This window comes from Pteropus medius, unplaced genomic scaffold, assembly GCF_902729225.1.
Source record: "Pteropus medius unplaced genomic scaffold, Ma_sr-lr_union100, whole genome shotgun sequence".
Taxonomy (NCBI): domain Eukaryota; kingdom Metazoa; phylum Chordata; class Mammalia; order Chiroptera; family Pteropodidae; genus Pteropus; species Pteropus medius.
Genome location: NW_024346667.1, coordinates 21,669,101 through 21,683,113, shown reverse-complemented (window position 1 = coordinate 21,683,113; position 14,013 = coordinate 21,669,101). Strand labels below are relative to the sequence as shown.

Here is a 14,013-nt window from a genome sequence, read left to right as displayed (position 1 = left end):
AAACCATACCATACTAAAGTAAGATGTTAGTAATAGGGGAAACTAAATGTAAGGTATTTGTGAACTCTGTAGTATTTGAGCAATTTTTCTATAAATCTAAAATTGTTCTAAAATAAAAAGTGTATTTAAGAAAAAAAAAGAGCAGAGGGCCAAAGACCTTAACAGATCTCTCACCAAAGAAGATATACAGATGGCAAATAAGCATATGAAAAGACGCTCTAAGTTATAGATCATCAGTGCAAATTAAAACAACGAAATACCACTACACACCTAGTAGAATGACGAAAATCCAGAACACCAACAACACCAAATCCAAATGAGGATGTGGAGCAACAGGAACTCTCATTTATTGTTAGTGAGAATGTAAAATGGTACAACTGCTTTGAAAGACCTTTGGTCTTTTTTTAAAATAAAAACTAAACATACTCTTCCTATTTGATCCAGCAATCTTGGTAATACCCCAAAAGAGATGAAAACAATGTTCACACAAAAAAAACCTGCAAACAGCTTTATTCATAATTGCCAAAACCTGGAAGTAACCAAGATGTCCTTCAGTAGATGAATGGATAAACTCTGGTACATTCAGACAATGGAATATTATTCAGTGTGAAAAAGGAATGAGCTATCAAGCCATGAAAAGACATGGCTAAATGTTTGATCCCAAGTATATCACAATCTGGAAAAAGCTAAGCTATAGAGACAGTAAAAACATCAGTAGTTGCCAGGGGTTGACGGAAAAGGGGAAATAGGCAGAGCACAGATTTTTAGGGCAGTGAAAATACAATTCTAGATAATCAGATAGATAAATATGCATACAAAAATATACACTTTTATGTATTCGGGTAACAAACTAAGTCAGTAGTTATTTATGAATCCAGATAATTGAGAGGTTATTATATAATATTTTTGTTTTGTATTTTCTTAACTATATTATAATTTACTATTACCTCTCTTGACAGCTTCTATATTTATTTCCCATTCTGTTTTCATAGATTAAACTGTGAACAGAAGGTTTGTGAATACAGGCAATAAGTGATACCTTTTACATTAATTGAATTTAATTAGTTTATATTTATTTGAAAAGAATGTGTTTATGGGTACATGTCTATGTGTGTGGCAAAGTCTGTCATGTTATTATAGGCCAAGAATCATAATTAAGAACAGTATTCTACAAAATTCATTTTATTTATTCCCCCTTGTTGGGCTTAAGGGACTTTTGGATCCTGTAGAAACATTTTCAAATCTTGTTTAACTTCAATTATTCAATTACATCATCCGTGGCTCAAAGAAAAATGTTTTTCACAAAGTAGAAACATCTATTTGGAGAGATGCTGGATTTCAGATACTAGCGATTTTCGAATCTCATCAAAGCCTATGGTCTTTTTTAACTTCGTATCACATGTGAGATCACTAGTCCTATGAATACTATAAGTATCCTCTATTTATATGGTATGTTTCTCAAACAGTGCAAAGCACTATACATTCTTACTACTTCTCATTAGTTTGTTAATTTGATACAAACCTCATGACACAGGGAATTTAACTGAAGTCTCAACCCAAACAAAAAGTTTATCATGCAGTTACTTTCCATACTATGCAAAAATAGTATTACATCCTGGCCTAGCCAATAAAAATCTACAGTAACGCTCCTAAGTCTGATACTAACTACAGCTGGAACAGTACTTATCTTTCCTCAATATTCCGTGCATGGCTGGCATAAATATAAAATGTTTCTCCTCTGGCTTAATAGAAATGGCAATAAGATAAACCCATACTCACACACATAATAAAGCTGAGTTAAGTGTGGGTATAATTGAAGAAACACTTATCTGAGAATCAAGAGACTGGTGTTCTAGTCCCAGACAGGCTAAAAGATTCTCGTATGATATGGGGCAGTCTCCTCACCTTTTAATCAAAGGTTTAAATGGGGTGATTTCTAAAATCCCATTCAGGCGATAACCCAGCTCTACCTGTAGTAGATACTATGGTGCTGCATTTCCCAGTTGGCCCCTTGAGAACTGAGGCTGCTGCCAGGAATGTTAGCTGCATAGGGTTCTGAGCTGAGTCCCTTCTGGAACAGTCTTCAGTTGAGGGAAGGCGTCTTGCCCCAGAGGCAACTCACATCCAAAGACTTTGATATGGGGATACAAAGGGATCTAAGTCTCCTTTTACTATTGGAAACAACTCTGAAAGGCCATCCCAGCTTCAGGCTCCCAGTGGCATCAACTGATGCGTAAGGTGCAGCTGCATTTTTCCTGTGTTTGAACTTGCTTTCCTCACCCACAAGAGGTGTTGTTCCAAAAGCGATTGCTCTCTGCATGTAAATTGTCGTCTCAGTCTTTCTCTGAGACAATTCAGGCTATAAGATCAACTAAATAATAAGATTCCTTAAAGAACAAAAGCTTAACCATCATGCAACTATCAATATGCTACATTTCTCTTTTGTTTTAGTCATTCTTGAATTCATTTAACCAAGTTCTTGAGCATTTATTATATGCCATGCATGGTGCCATACGCTGGTTATGCATTTAAGAATCAAACATTATTTTTGATTATTCTCATATTAAAGTGGTATTTAAAACTGTGGGTTCAGATGAATTTATCTATTGATTCTCAGCTTTGGCCATGCATTGAATTCATGTAAGAAACTCTGCAAACTACTGATGCCTAGCCCCACCCCCACTTCCAGATTTAATTAGCTTGGGTGAGGTCCAGCATCAGGATTTGAAAAGCTCTTCAGATGATTCTAGCGGTCAGATGAGTCACTTATAAGAAAAGAGAGTTTACAGTGAGTGAGGACATAGAATTGAAACATGAGGCACTCCAAGATTTTATGAGCAGATGGAGGAAACTAAGCCAACAATTAAGGCAAAGAATAAACTGCTCAAGAGGGAGGAGGAAATCCAGAAGTGTGTGGTGTCAACAGAACTCAAGGAAAAATAATATTTTATGGAAGAGTTGATTAACAAGACCAAAGGTCAGGGAGAGAGGTTCAGATAAGGACTGAAAACTCTCTATGGGATATAGCAAAAGGATGAGGGGGTTCTTCAGATGAGAAAGAGACAGAAGCCAGACTGGAGTAGATCAAATAGTGAGTAGGAGGAAAGGAATTGGAATGAGGGAGTCCATCTATTGAAAAGTTTGACTAGGAGTGACTAGGAAATGAAATAGGAAGCTCTGGACCTTCGTTTCCCCCATGGACAAACTGACTCAACAGCAATGCACAGATCAATTCCCTTTGTCAGAAGTCCAGAAACTACTTGAGAGGCTTCTATACCCAACTAGCTGCAATGAAACCAATAGGGAAAGTAGAGACACCCTCTCTCCATAATCCCCACTACCAGACAGCACAGCAGGCTTCCACCTAGAGGGAACCCTCGGCTCCCAGCTTCTCCCTGAGGAGGGAAAGAGAATTGACCTCACATCTAACATTCCAGCTTTTCTAGATGCTACCTTAAGGACCAGCTTCTATCTCACTTGTTTTGGAGCAATGGCAGGGACCAGTATATGCCAGTCCCCTGGGGACAACAGAGAACCAAGCAGTAGTTGGGACAAGTGAAGCTCACCATAGCTCCAAGCTCGCCCCTTCAATGAACAGCATTTGGGCCATAAACCCCAGTTCCGCCCTGTATCTGCACACCTATGGTCATTGTATTCACAATAGCCACATGTGGAAACAACCTAAATGTCCATTGACAGATGAATAGATTTTTTTAAAAAAATATATGGTATATACATACAATGAAATAGTATTCACCCTTAAAAAAGGAAATCTTGCTATATGCAACAACATGGATGAACCTCGAGGGCATTATGCTAAGTGTAATAAGTCAGTCACAGTTGCACAAATACTGCATGATCCTACTTATATGAGGCATCTACGATAGTCAAACTCATAGAAGCAAAGAACACGATGGTGATTGGCTGGAGTGAGGGGGAAATGGGGAGTTGTTAATCAACAGGTAAATTTTCAGTTATAGAAGATGAGTAAGTTCTAGAGATCAGCTACACAACATTGTGTCTACGAATAACAGTACTGTATTGCACACTAAAAAAATCTGTTAAAAGGGTAGATCTCATGTTAAGTGTCCGCACCGCAATAATTTTAAAACAACTTCTAGTGACAACCCCCTAAAATGAAAAACAGTTGAATTAGTTTGCTTTTTATTTTTTTGGCTGAATCAAATGGCTGATTCCTCGAACTATTTGCATAGCTATTGTTTGGAAACAAAATTTAATTTCTTGGCTTTCTTCTAAGGAGAATCTGGTATATGGAGAGATAAAAAGTAAACGCCAGTGGGACGAAATGTCATTGGATACAGCTCCTAAATACTTCAACTTTGAAAATTAATAAATCTACTTTCTCCACTCTCTCCCCAAGAAAAATAAAAGTCTGAGTATATGGCCTCTAGAAAAAGAGAAAGAGTGACTCGAGATAGATGTGAGTTTCAGAGACACGTTGCATTTTCCTTTGCATTAGTCTGTAATGCAAAACTCAAGTTGAGTGGGAAAATCTGAAAAAGTTAATCCCAATTTCAGATCCCCTCCCCACCCCCAATAGGAGTCAGTGAGTTGTAAATGATGGGTGAAAAAATAATCCTTAGATGGGAAGACTCTTTCGCTATAAGGAGGGAAGGGAATAGGAGAGGCAATATGGGCAGGATTGTATTCCTGGTAGCGGAAAACTGAGTCAGAAGGATTTAATGTCCTCTTTGAGAGCTTCGAGCCAACAATCCAGAACAATTTTCTTTATCTGCCATAATGTAAGAATACTTACACGAGCATCTAGAAGATAAAAAAAAGAAATATACTGCACTGTATTTTAAAACAGTTCAGAACCTTAAAGGTAATCAATAACACATTAATGTGACTGATTTAGAAATTTATTTTTAAAGGTATTATGATACCATATCCAGTATTGTTACAAATGATTAATGACATGATTAATGTCATCAGTCACCCATATTTTGTTAACATTTTTTGGGGGGAGGAATGTTCCTCGAATGTAAATTTTTAAGAGTTGAAACTACTTCTCCCTCACAAAACTCATACTTAGATAGAAGTATGCATTGTGAATATACTACACTTGTAGTATTCCACAAATACTTAGTAAGTCATTCAACAAATATTTAGTGAGTCATTCAACTAATATTTAGTGTGTGCCTACCACAGCCAGGCATTTCCTAGGCCCTGGGAAAATACTAGCAAACAAAACATACAATAACACCTGCTCATGAAACTCAACCCCTGATTCATGAGTGTTGGCTACAAAATAGGCATGAAAAAGTACCCATTTCCCATTCCTTAAAGAATATTATTCAGTGCTATGGTTTGTTTTGATATGGTTCCCAATAACCATTATCCCAGGTCTAGTCACATTTATGAAAAGGTAATGGTTATTCCAATGTCATGGTAAATATCTTCATTTCTAATTTAATTAGTTTGCTTGCTTTTCCTTTTTCCCTATGTGTGATTTGTTTTCTTGTTTACTTTTTTATTTAATCTTTGAATACAAATTAGAAACAAAATTGAAGCTGTACTAGAAAAAGCTGACATAAGTGGAGCCATTTTAAAATAGAGCCAGAGCAGCCATTCCGGAGAAACTGCTTACAAGTCTTGCTCCTTGAACACTTGGAATGTCTGAACTGGGCAAAACAACCTCTGGACTGGGCAAAAGCAACACTGTCTTTCAAACAGTCATCTGTAAAACTAACAGGAAAGCAGACATCCCGCCTGAAAGAACTGTTAATTATGGGGCAGCTAAAGAATAACTCAGTTTGTTAACATTAACAGAAATTCCTTTCCTTTATTCATGTAACCATTTCCCTTCCTTTTCACATAAAAAGCCTTTGTCTTCATTCTGTAATCAGAATGCAATTTTGGTTTCTGCTTAAATCTGTGCCCTCAAATTACAATTCTGTGATCTCAAATAAACGGTGGTGCCTCTTGTTTTGGCTTTTTATTTTTAGATTAACAATACTACATCAATGAAAATCCCAGCATTTTGTGTCTATATGTATGAAAATAGAGAAGCTGATTCTAAAATTCAAATAGAGAGACAAAGGACCTAGAATAGCCAAGGTAATACTGAAGAAGAACAAAGCTAGAGGACATGTAAGGATTCCACTACAGTAATAAGAAAGCATATGACTGGCACAGGTGAGCAGTAAGAGACTCAGTGGTATATCTGCAGTTTAGAAAGTATGGCCTTTTCAATAAATGTGCTGTATTAAGTGCCTATTTTAAGTCTTGACCTTATCCCACATCATACACTAAAAACAAATTGAAGTGGATTACAGAACTCAATGTGAAACATAAAACAATGAAGATTCTAGAAAAAATAATAAACTATCTTCATGACTTTGGAGTAGAGAAAGATTTCTTAAATAAAACACAAACACATTTAAAAAGATTAATAACTCAGACTTCATTAAAAGTAAATACTTTAGTTCAGAAGACACTTAAGAAAGTAAAAAATGTATGACAAAACATTGGTGAAGAGATTCGCAGTACATATATCTGACAAAGAATTCTATATAGAATATGTAAGGAATGTCTACATATCAATAAGAAAAAAAATGAACAAGTTTTTTTTTAAGTGAGCAAATTTGAAAAGGCACCTACAAAAGTGGATAACTAAAAGTTCAATATGTGTATATAAAGGTGTTCAGCAGCATTAATCATCAGGAAAATTAAAATGAAAATCACAATGTGATATTTTATACCCATACCAGATAGCTAAAATTAAAATGACTACTGATAATATCAAGTTTTGATAAGGATGTAAAAGCAACTGGAACTCACGCATAGGTGATGGAAATAGAATTGGAGAACTGCCCTTGCCTTCTAAAGTTCAATATACTTATACTCTATGATTCAGAAATTTCATTTCTGAATACATGAGTATAAATATTATCTTCAGTTTAGATGAGTGTTTCTGTATGTATGGTCTTCGGTCATTGATAAAATGTTGAAGATGATAAGGCCAAAATTTCACCAGGAAACATCATCCAGGTTGAAGACATTCCACTAATTATACAGTTGTTAACTCATCTAGTTTTAATATTGAGACCACATTTCTAAATAGAGTCCATAGGGATCATATTAGTTATTTTCAAGTACCTTAACCGATCCAGATATGACCTATAAGAGCTGAAGATCTTCAGGCTTTTATTCACTCTTTAAACAAATTTTCATTGCGTGTGTGTGTGTGTATAAGTATACATGTGTATTTATGTGTATATGCATATTTCTGTATATATGTATATATATCTGTATATGTGTATATATGTATTTCTGTATGTGTATATATATATATATATACAGATATATATATATACACAGATATATAAATGTGCTCTCTCATGCACATGTGCTCTCTCTCTCTACATATATACAGATGTATATATGTACAGAGAGATCTATATATATATATATATATCTGTATATATGTAAAGAGAGAGCACATGTGCATGTGCCAAGCCCCATGTTGATCTCTAGTGATTAAATCTATAAGATACTGCTCTTAAGGAGCTTACAATCTAATGAGGAAAGCAGACAATTAAGAACTGATGATTGCCATATAGTATTATAAACACAATAGGCAGTTAGGGTACTATGAAGGCACAGAGTGTTTTATCTAAATCAGATTATCAGGAGTAGGAAAAGTTTGCTAAAGGAGATATTAGGGTTTGAGGTCATTCAGGGACAGTTAAATTAAAATGTTGTATGTGTGGGTGTGATGCTCTTCTGAAAGGTCTGGGCCAGACATGGAGATTTTGGAGTCAACAGTGAAGAAATGGTATTTATAGCTATAGATTTGAACAAGACCACTGAGGCAGGAGTTAAAGATAGAAGGAGAACACTGGCATTTTAGGTAAAGGGAAGAACACTTTCAGAGGTGTGAAAGAGCAAGTGTATATGAGACTTGACTCATGTGAGTTGGGCTGGAGCAGGGGCTGGGATGGAAAGATATTGCTGGAGGTGTCAGAGGCCAGTTCAACAAAAGCGTTGGGTTCAGCCAAGAAATCAGGACCTTATTCAGAAATCTATGGAATCTCATAAGGGACTCTAAGCATTATGATGACTTGACTCTACTGAAGATTTAGAAAGTTCACTCTCAGTTCAGTGCAGAATATGAATTGATGAAGGACCAGAAGCAGGGAGACAGAGAGTTCATGAATAAGGGGTGGGGAAGAGTGATACAGAAGTGTCCACAGCGGAATGAAAATGAAGGACATATTCCAGAGATGGTAAAGACTCTGGAGTGAGAAGTCTTGGTGACTGCTGAATTTGAGACAGTAAGGTAGAAAGAGGAAGTCTAAGATGATCTCCAGGATTTCTGTTTGGATGGGAAAGGTGGTGATGCTACAATTTGCTGTGAAATGAAACACTGTATTGGGAGTGGTGGGGAGAATTTTTGAACTCAGATTTTCCCATTTTAAATTGACTTTGAGGTCAAGATGGGATGGCCAGGTAGAAATGTTGGATGTATACTATGGCTGGACATAGAGACTTAGGAGTTAACAGTGACTACGTGGTAGTTACAGCCACCGATTTGGACAAAAATCACTCAGACAGAAGGTATAGAAAATCAGAGGAAAGACCAATAGATTAGGGTCAATGTCAATTCAATCTGTAAATTAGAAAGCTGTGCTCAAGTACTTAATCTAATATTTTTTTCTAATTTAAAGTTTATTTCTTATTTATTAATATATATTAAAATTTTTAATAAAAATTAGAAAGCAAATGTATCAGGTAGTTTGTCAGTGTTATACTGCTATTTCATTTACACATCAAAGAACAAAGAATAATAGTATATATTTATGATTTTATAGCATCTCGAAACAATTTTTTTTAAATATAGTAAAGACCAGGAAAAGTTTATGATGTGATTCAAGCTCAACATCAAAATTATACCCTAGAATATTAAGGACCCCAAGTCCTCTATTTCTTCTATATTTTAAAACATTTTTTTTCCTTTATGTACAGTCTTTGGGGGAAAATATTGTTATACCAGAAAAATGGGACATTTTCACTCATGTCTGCTACACTTATACAACACATGAATGCATATGTCTACATAACACCATTGTTTGATCAACTACTTAAAACTTTTTTAAAATAAATCAGATTGTCACTGGGCAAGGATTTCACCATATTGAGGAGTACTGTGATAGTCTGTACCTAATTTCTGAGTTTTGTAACCTTAAATTTTTCTCTTAGGATGTTTTATACTTAAACTACACAAAATGGGCAAACTGTGTCATCCTCTGAGATACAAATACTTTGCATGTCCTTTCATAGCACATAATTAGAGCTGAGATTTTAATCTAGATGTTTGAAGAAATTTAATATAATATAATCATTCCAATCCTAGCTAGAGAAAACTCTAGTCTTCTGTGATACTAAAATCAAAATTCTTAATAAAATGTTCGAACCCTCCAAAATACGAATCTAATTCTCCAAGGTACATCTACTTTTTATTAAGTCCGATTTTTGACAGTATCACCAATGGTAACTATTAGTAAAGGTTTATCTAGTCTCATAATTAAAAAAAATAAATAAAATAGAATTTTATATGATAGTAAAACATTTCAAAGATAAAATTTCAATTAATCACTCAGCATATCTAAAATACTGTGATAAGGCTTACCAGGTAGGTATATGTTGAGTTTTCCACTTGATGATTTCCATATTCATCAAAAGAGAACCTTTATTGTTTCACTCTTTATGAGATTTAACTTTAAAAATCTGTCTTAAGTAACTATAGACACCATAAGTACATACCATTGCTTTATATATAATGCAATTTTAATAGTGCAGTTCTGAAAAGAGATAGAACATCCTCTAAAAAAGCCTCTTGTACAACATATGGCAGTTATAAGTCTTGCTGATACTATCTTCGGAACTCTTTGATTCATAATATTTAGTGGGGGGAAGAAGACAAGAGCCCTATCAGCTTCCTATAATAGAGAAATCTGCCTCACCAAAGATGGCTTGACACCACTCATAGAATCACCATGAGTACAAAACATATACAACAATTTGTGTCAATACGTCAACATTTATCAGATAAAAGGTTAACGTAAAGAACACCTAAAACATGAGAATGTGTCCTTTCATTTGGGAAGAGTAAAGCCTGACAGTCTCCGGTTCCCTAAAATGCTAATCTGGTGTGGCACAAAAACTCCAGCAGTGAAAAGTAGTAATAGTTGCAGATGATGGTCACTCCGGAACCTTCCCCCTTTAGGCACTTCATACCCAATTGGGCAGATGTCTATGGAGGGACACATGAATATAACTCAGAGCTGTTTCATCACATACCCAGAAATCTGGTCCAGACATCAGATTGTGTAGCACTGGAATAAACAGGACTATTAAAGCTGAAAACCAGGAGGTATTTCTTAATAGGGAGCCTCATTTAATGCTAGACTTTATGTAGATTAATACTGTCTCCAGACTTTTAGTCTCACATAGCCATACATATATCCATTCCAAAATACCAAACCTAATATCCCTTCTTTATGAAATATACTTCCCAAGATGTATCTTAATATCTCTAACAGAACATCTATAAAACTATAATAATCCACATTCAAATAATGATGATGTGGAATAATATTACCTGTGATCAACATGGCATTTAAAAATTCTTAATTTAAAAATGACCTGTAACAGCAAATTTAATTTTTCTTCCAGATCACTGTATGTATTAATTACCTAAAAGTACATTATATTTTGTCAAAGTTATTTATGTATATACTGTTCAACTGCTCTATTGGATATTATTTGCTATTATTCAGTAATAATATTTTCCTATTTTTTAAAGAGAGTACAAAACACAAAAGTCTGGGGTTTTTTGTAGAAGGAAGTAGGTGATTAGGATTTAGGTTTTGGTTTTACATGTAACTTCAAATTTAATGACCTATTGTTTGAGAACTAGCCTAAGTTCCTAATATAAAAGTCCTTTACCAAAAAAAAAATATATATATATATAAATAGAAAAATATATATATATAAATAGAAAAAGTGATCCACCAAGTGAATTTTCTTGTGCCATGCGTCAATATAAACTAACTAGACTTTAAAATCAGAGTTTAGCTGAGTTTTTAAATGAATATTCATTTCAGGAGTATTTTTTAAATCAACTTTTGAACTTGTATTTGGTCAAAACATGGAATCTCAGTATCCAGTTAAAGGTGCACATTTAGGGTAAGAAAGAATAGTAACTTTTTCCACTTTTATAAAAGATATATAAAAATGTATAAGCCCAGGGCATAAACAAAACTTTGTAAAACTTTATCTTTAACACTGGGAATTAGCGTTCAGGTTCTAAACCTCTCTTCAGCCTATCATTTTCTACCTATGAAACAAATGGGTATATATTCTGATATGAAAAGTTCTGTTGATACATGTTTCAATAAATCACCTTACTTTGATTAAAAAAATGCAATAACATTTCTCCATATAAGAATATAAGACATGCAGAACATACGATGGGCATAGATACTGCTTCTTTTTCCCCTTCCCCTTCTTTGAAGACTTCTCTTTAGAATAGGCTTCTTCAACCCACAAGGAAATTAAAATAAAAAAGGCAATCGCCAATAAAAACTTCATCTTGAAAAGTTAAATTTCAGGAGATGGATCTACAAGAAAGAACAAGAAAACAATTACATTTTTTAAGCAAATAATTAACTACATGACACTTTAAGGGGTGTGACCATTACTACTCAATTTGTACTTCGATTCTCATTGCTCAATCCTATGTGGTTATAAGTCATTACATACTTTTTGATGATTTAGCGGTAAATTGTTAGTTTAAAAGATAATGATAGCAAATAAGACCCCAATCTGGTATAAAGAAATAACTATGCAATATTTCTGATCCTATGATTATGTAGTATTATAAAATGATAATGAATTGCACAGTATATCAATCTATGTTTAGAACAGTATCTTGAAGGATATTTAACAGTGTTAAAATGGTTATCTCATGCTCATACGTTTGAATTCATTTTTGCTTCCTTTTTTACTTTCTATAGTGTTTGAATATTGCATGTATAATTTTTCATAAACAATACAAACTATTTTAAAGAGAAGACAATTCTAAGTATTAAAGAATCGATAGAGATAAAAGAAATTAATCAGTATAAAAGAGTGTCACACTCTAAATTCATTGTTTTTATTTACACACACTAAAATTGGAAGCTACCTTTTACTCTTAAAAGAGCATATATTGATTTACATTAGCTTTTTGGCTTTCCAACCTGCATGATACCAACGATTATTATTAAAAAACAAAAAAAACCAAAAAAACAAAAAAACATGTGATTTCTAACTCCAGAAATTCTAGGTAACATTATATAAAATACTAAGTATGGTCAGACTTTTCCAAATAATCTTCTTAGCCATATTTTAATAACATTTTCCATGCTCAAATGAGAATTATATTCTTGCCAGAATCTGATGTATTAAACACACACACACACACACACACACACACACACACACACACACACACACACACACTTTAAGCCCCTACTAACCCCGGAATATTTCAACCTCTTCTGTGTCCTTCAATCCAAACTACAAATTGTTTTTCCTTCGTTGTTTTCTGCAGAGGGAGAGACTTGTCATAGCCCTCGACATTAACTTAATTCCCATCTCACCCTTATAAATTTGCTTTTCCTATGTCATGTTTTTCATCTCCCTTTTTTCCAGGAATTATTTTCTCACATTTATCTTTCACACACCCTAAAGCAAGCTGGGTCCTTTATAATGAAGACAACAGAGGATGCTTATCAGGCCAAGAGCAACGACAGAACGCTCTTCTCTGTCAATTTACAGCACTGGACGCTCCCTTCCCCCATCCTACGGTGGCATCTGCTTCCAGATACCTTTGCCCACAGCAGCAGGAACTTCTCTCACCTTCACATCCTTCTCCAAGAAAACAGAAGGGCCATCCTGACGGTTTGTAGGGGCCTTATAGAAATTTAACACTATGCCCTCTATCTTCACCTCCAACCTTTCAAGGGGGACAGCTGCAATGACTGAAGGATCTTCATAAACAAACAACGCCAGGAGCCCTCCCCGCCAATCTCGCGCTCTCTAAGTATCCCGGGCCTCTCCATTCCTCCATCCCGAGCGTGTCCGCGGGCGCCACCGCATCGGTGACCCGGCTGCAGCTGCCCAGCACCCGGCGCCCCAGTCCCCGCGCAGGGCAGCGCTCGCCTCCTCCCCCTGCACGCCGCAGTGCTCCTCGTTACTCCGCCACCCCAGGCTCGACCCGGTCTTTCTGCAGAGGCATTTATTCCCGTCCCCAGACTACCTCCTCACACTGCTCCTCTCTTGCCTCCTCCCCTGCTCCTCCTCCCTAGCCAGCTCCTCCCCAGCCCCCTCCCCTCCTCAGTGGAACCCCGGACACGTACCCCAGGCGCCGCCGCCCGCCGCCGCCAGGCCAGGACTAGGCGGCTCGGGGCCCAGACGGCGGTGGCTGCTGGGGGTGCGGCGGGCGCAGAGCGGGGGCAGCTGCGTCCCCGCCGCCCGCGCCACCGCCGAGCTCGGCTGACGCGCCTGCTCCGGTCGCGGAGCCTGCGCTGTGGCGCGCCGCTACCCCGCGCCCACGGCCACGGTCGGGGCCGCCGCGGGGACCGCTGGCCGCGTGTCTCTGGGGACCGGGAACGGTGGGACAGGGGATCGGGGGCGGGAAGAGGTGTCCCACACATAGGGGAAAGACGTCACAGCACCTTCCCCTCCAGGCATTGGAGGGGTTTCGGAGCAGAAGAAATGTAGTCTCCCTTTAGGGGACTAAAGACGACCGGGGGACGGGGGAAAGAGGGGTGGGGGTGGAAAGGACAGTGTTGGTACAGAAGAGATAAACTTTCCAGAAGCCAGAATCGTTGAGTCACCTTTGACCACTAGTGAAAAACAGTAGAACAACAAAAGACCTTTTTGAACTAAAGTGTACAACCTACTGTTTCTGTGATTTCAGCACTTGCCTAGACTCTTGGC

General features: G+C 36.7%; 1 protein-coding gene across 8 annotated transcripts in view; it reads right to left on the bottom strand.

Moving 5' to 3' along the window:
* GLRB (glycine receptor beta) overlaps nucleotides 1-13,662 on the bottom strand; it is a 49,771-nt gene extending 36,109 nt beyond the window's left edge. The window contains exons 1-3 of one of the 8 annotated variants that reach the window (XM_039876229.1): nucleotides 13,431-13,662; nucleotides 12,549-12,616; nucleotides 11,498-11,648 (exon numbers count right to left, since the gene is read on the bottom strand). In XM_039876229.1, coding sequence (XP_039732163.1) covers nucleotides 11,498-11,619 — 122 coding nt within the window. In that variant the 5' untranslated portion in view covers nucleotides 11,620-11,648; nucleotides 12,549-12,616; nucleotides 13,431-13,662. Of the gene's footprint in view, nucleotides 1-11,497; nucleotides 11,649-12,548; nucleotides 12,617-12,930; nucleotides 13,294-13,430 lie in introns of those variants that run through there. The other 7 variants (XM_039876226.1, XM_039876227.1, XM_039876228.1 and 4 more) reach the window with 7 other exon arrangements.
* Nucleotides 13,663-14,013: the final 351 nt, after the last annotated feature.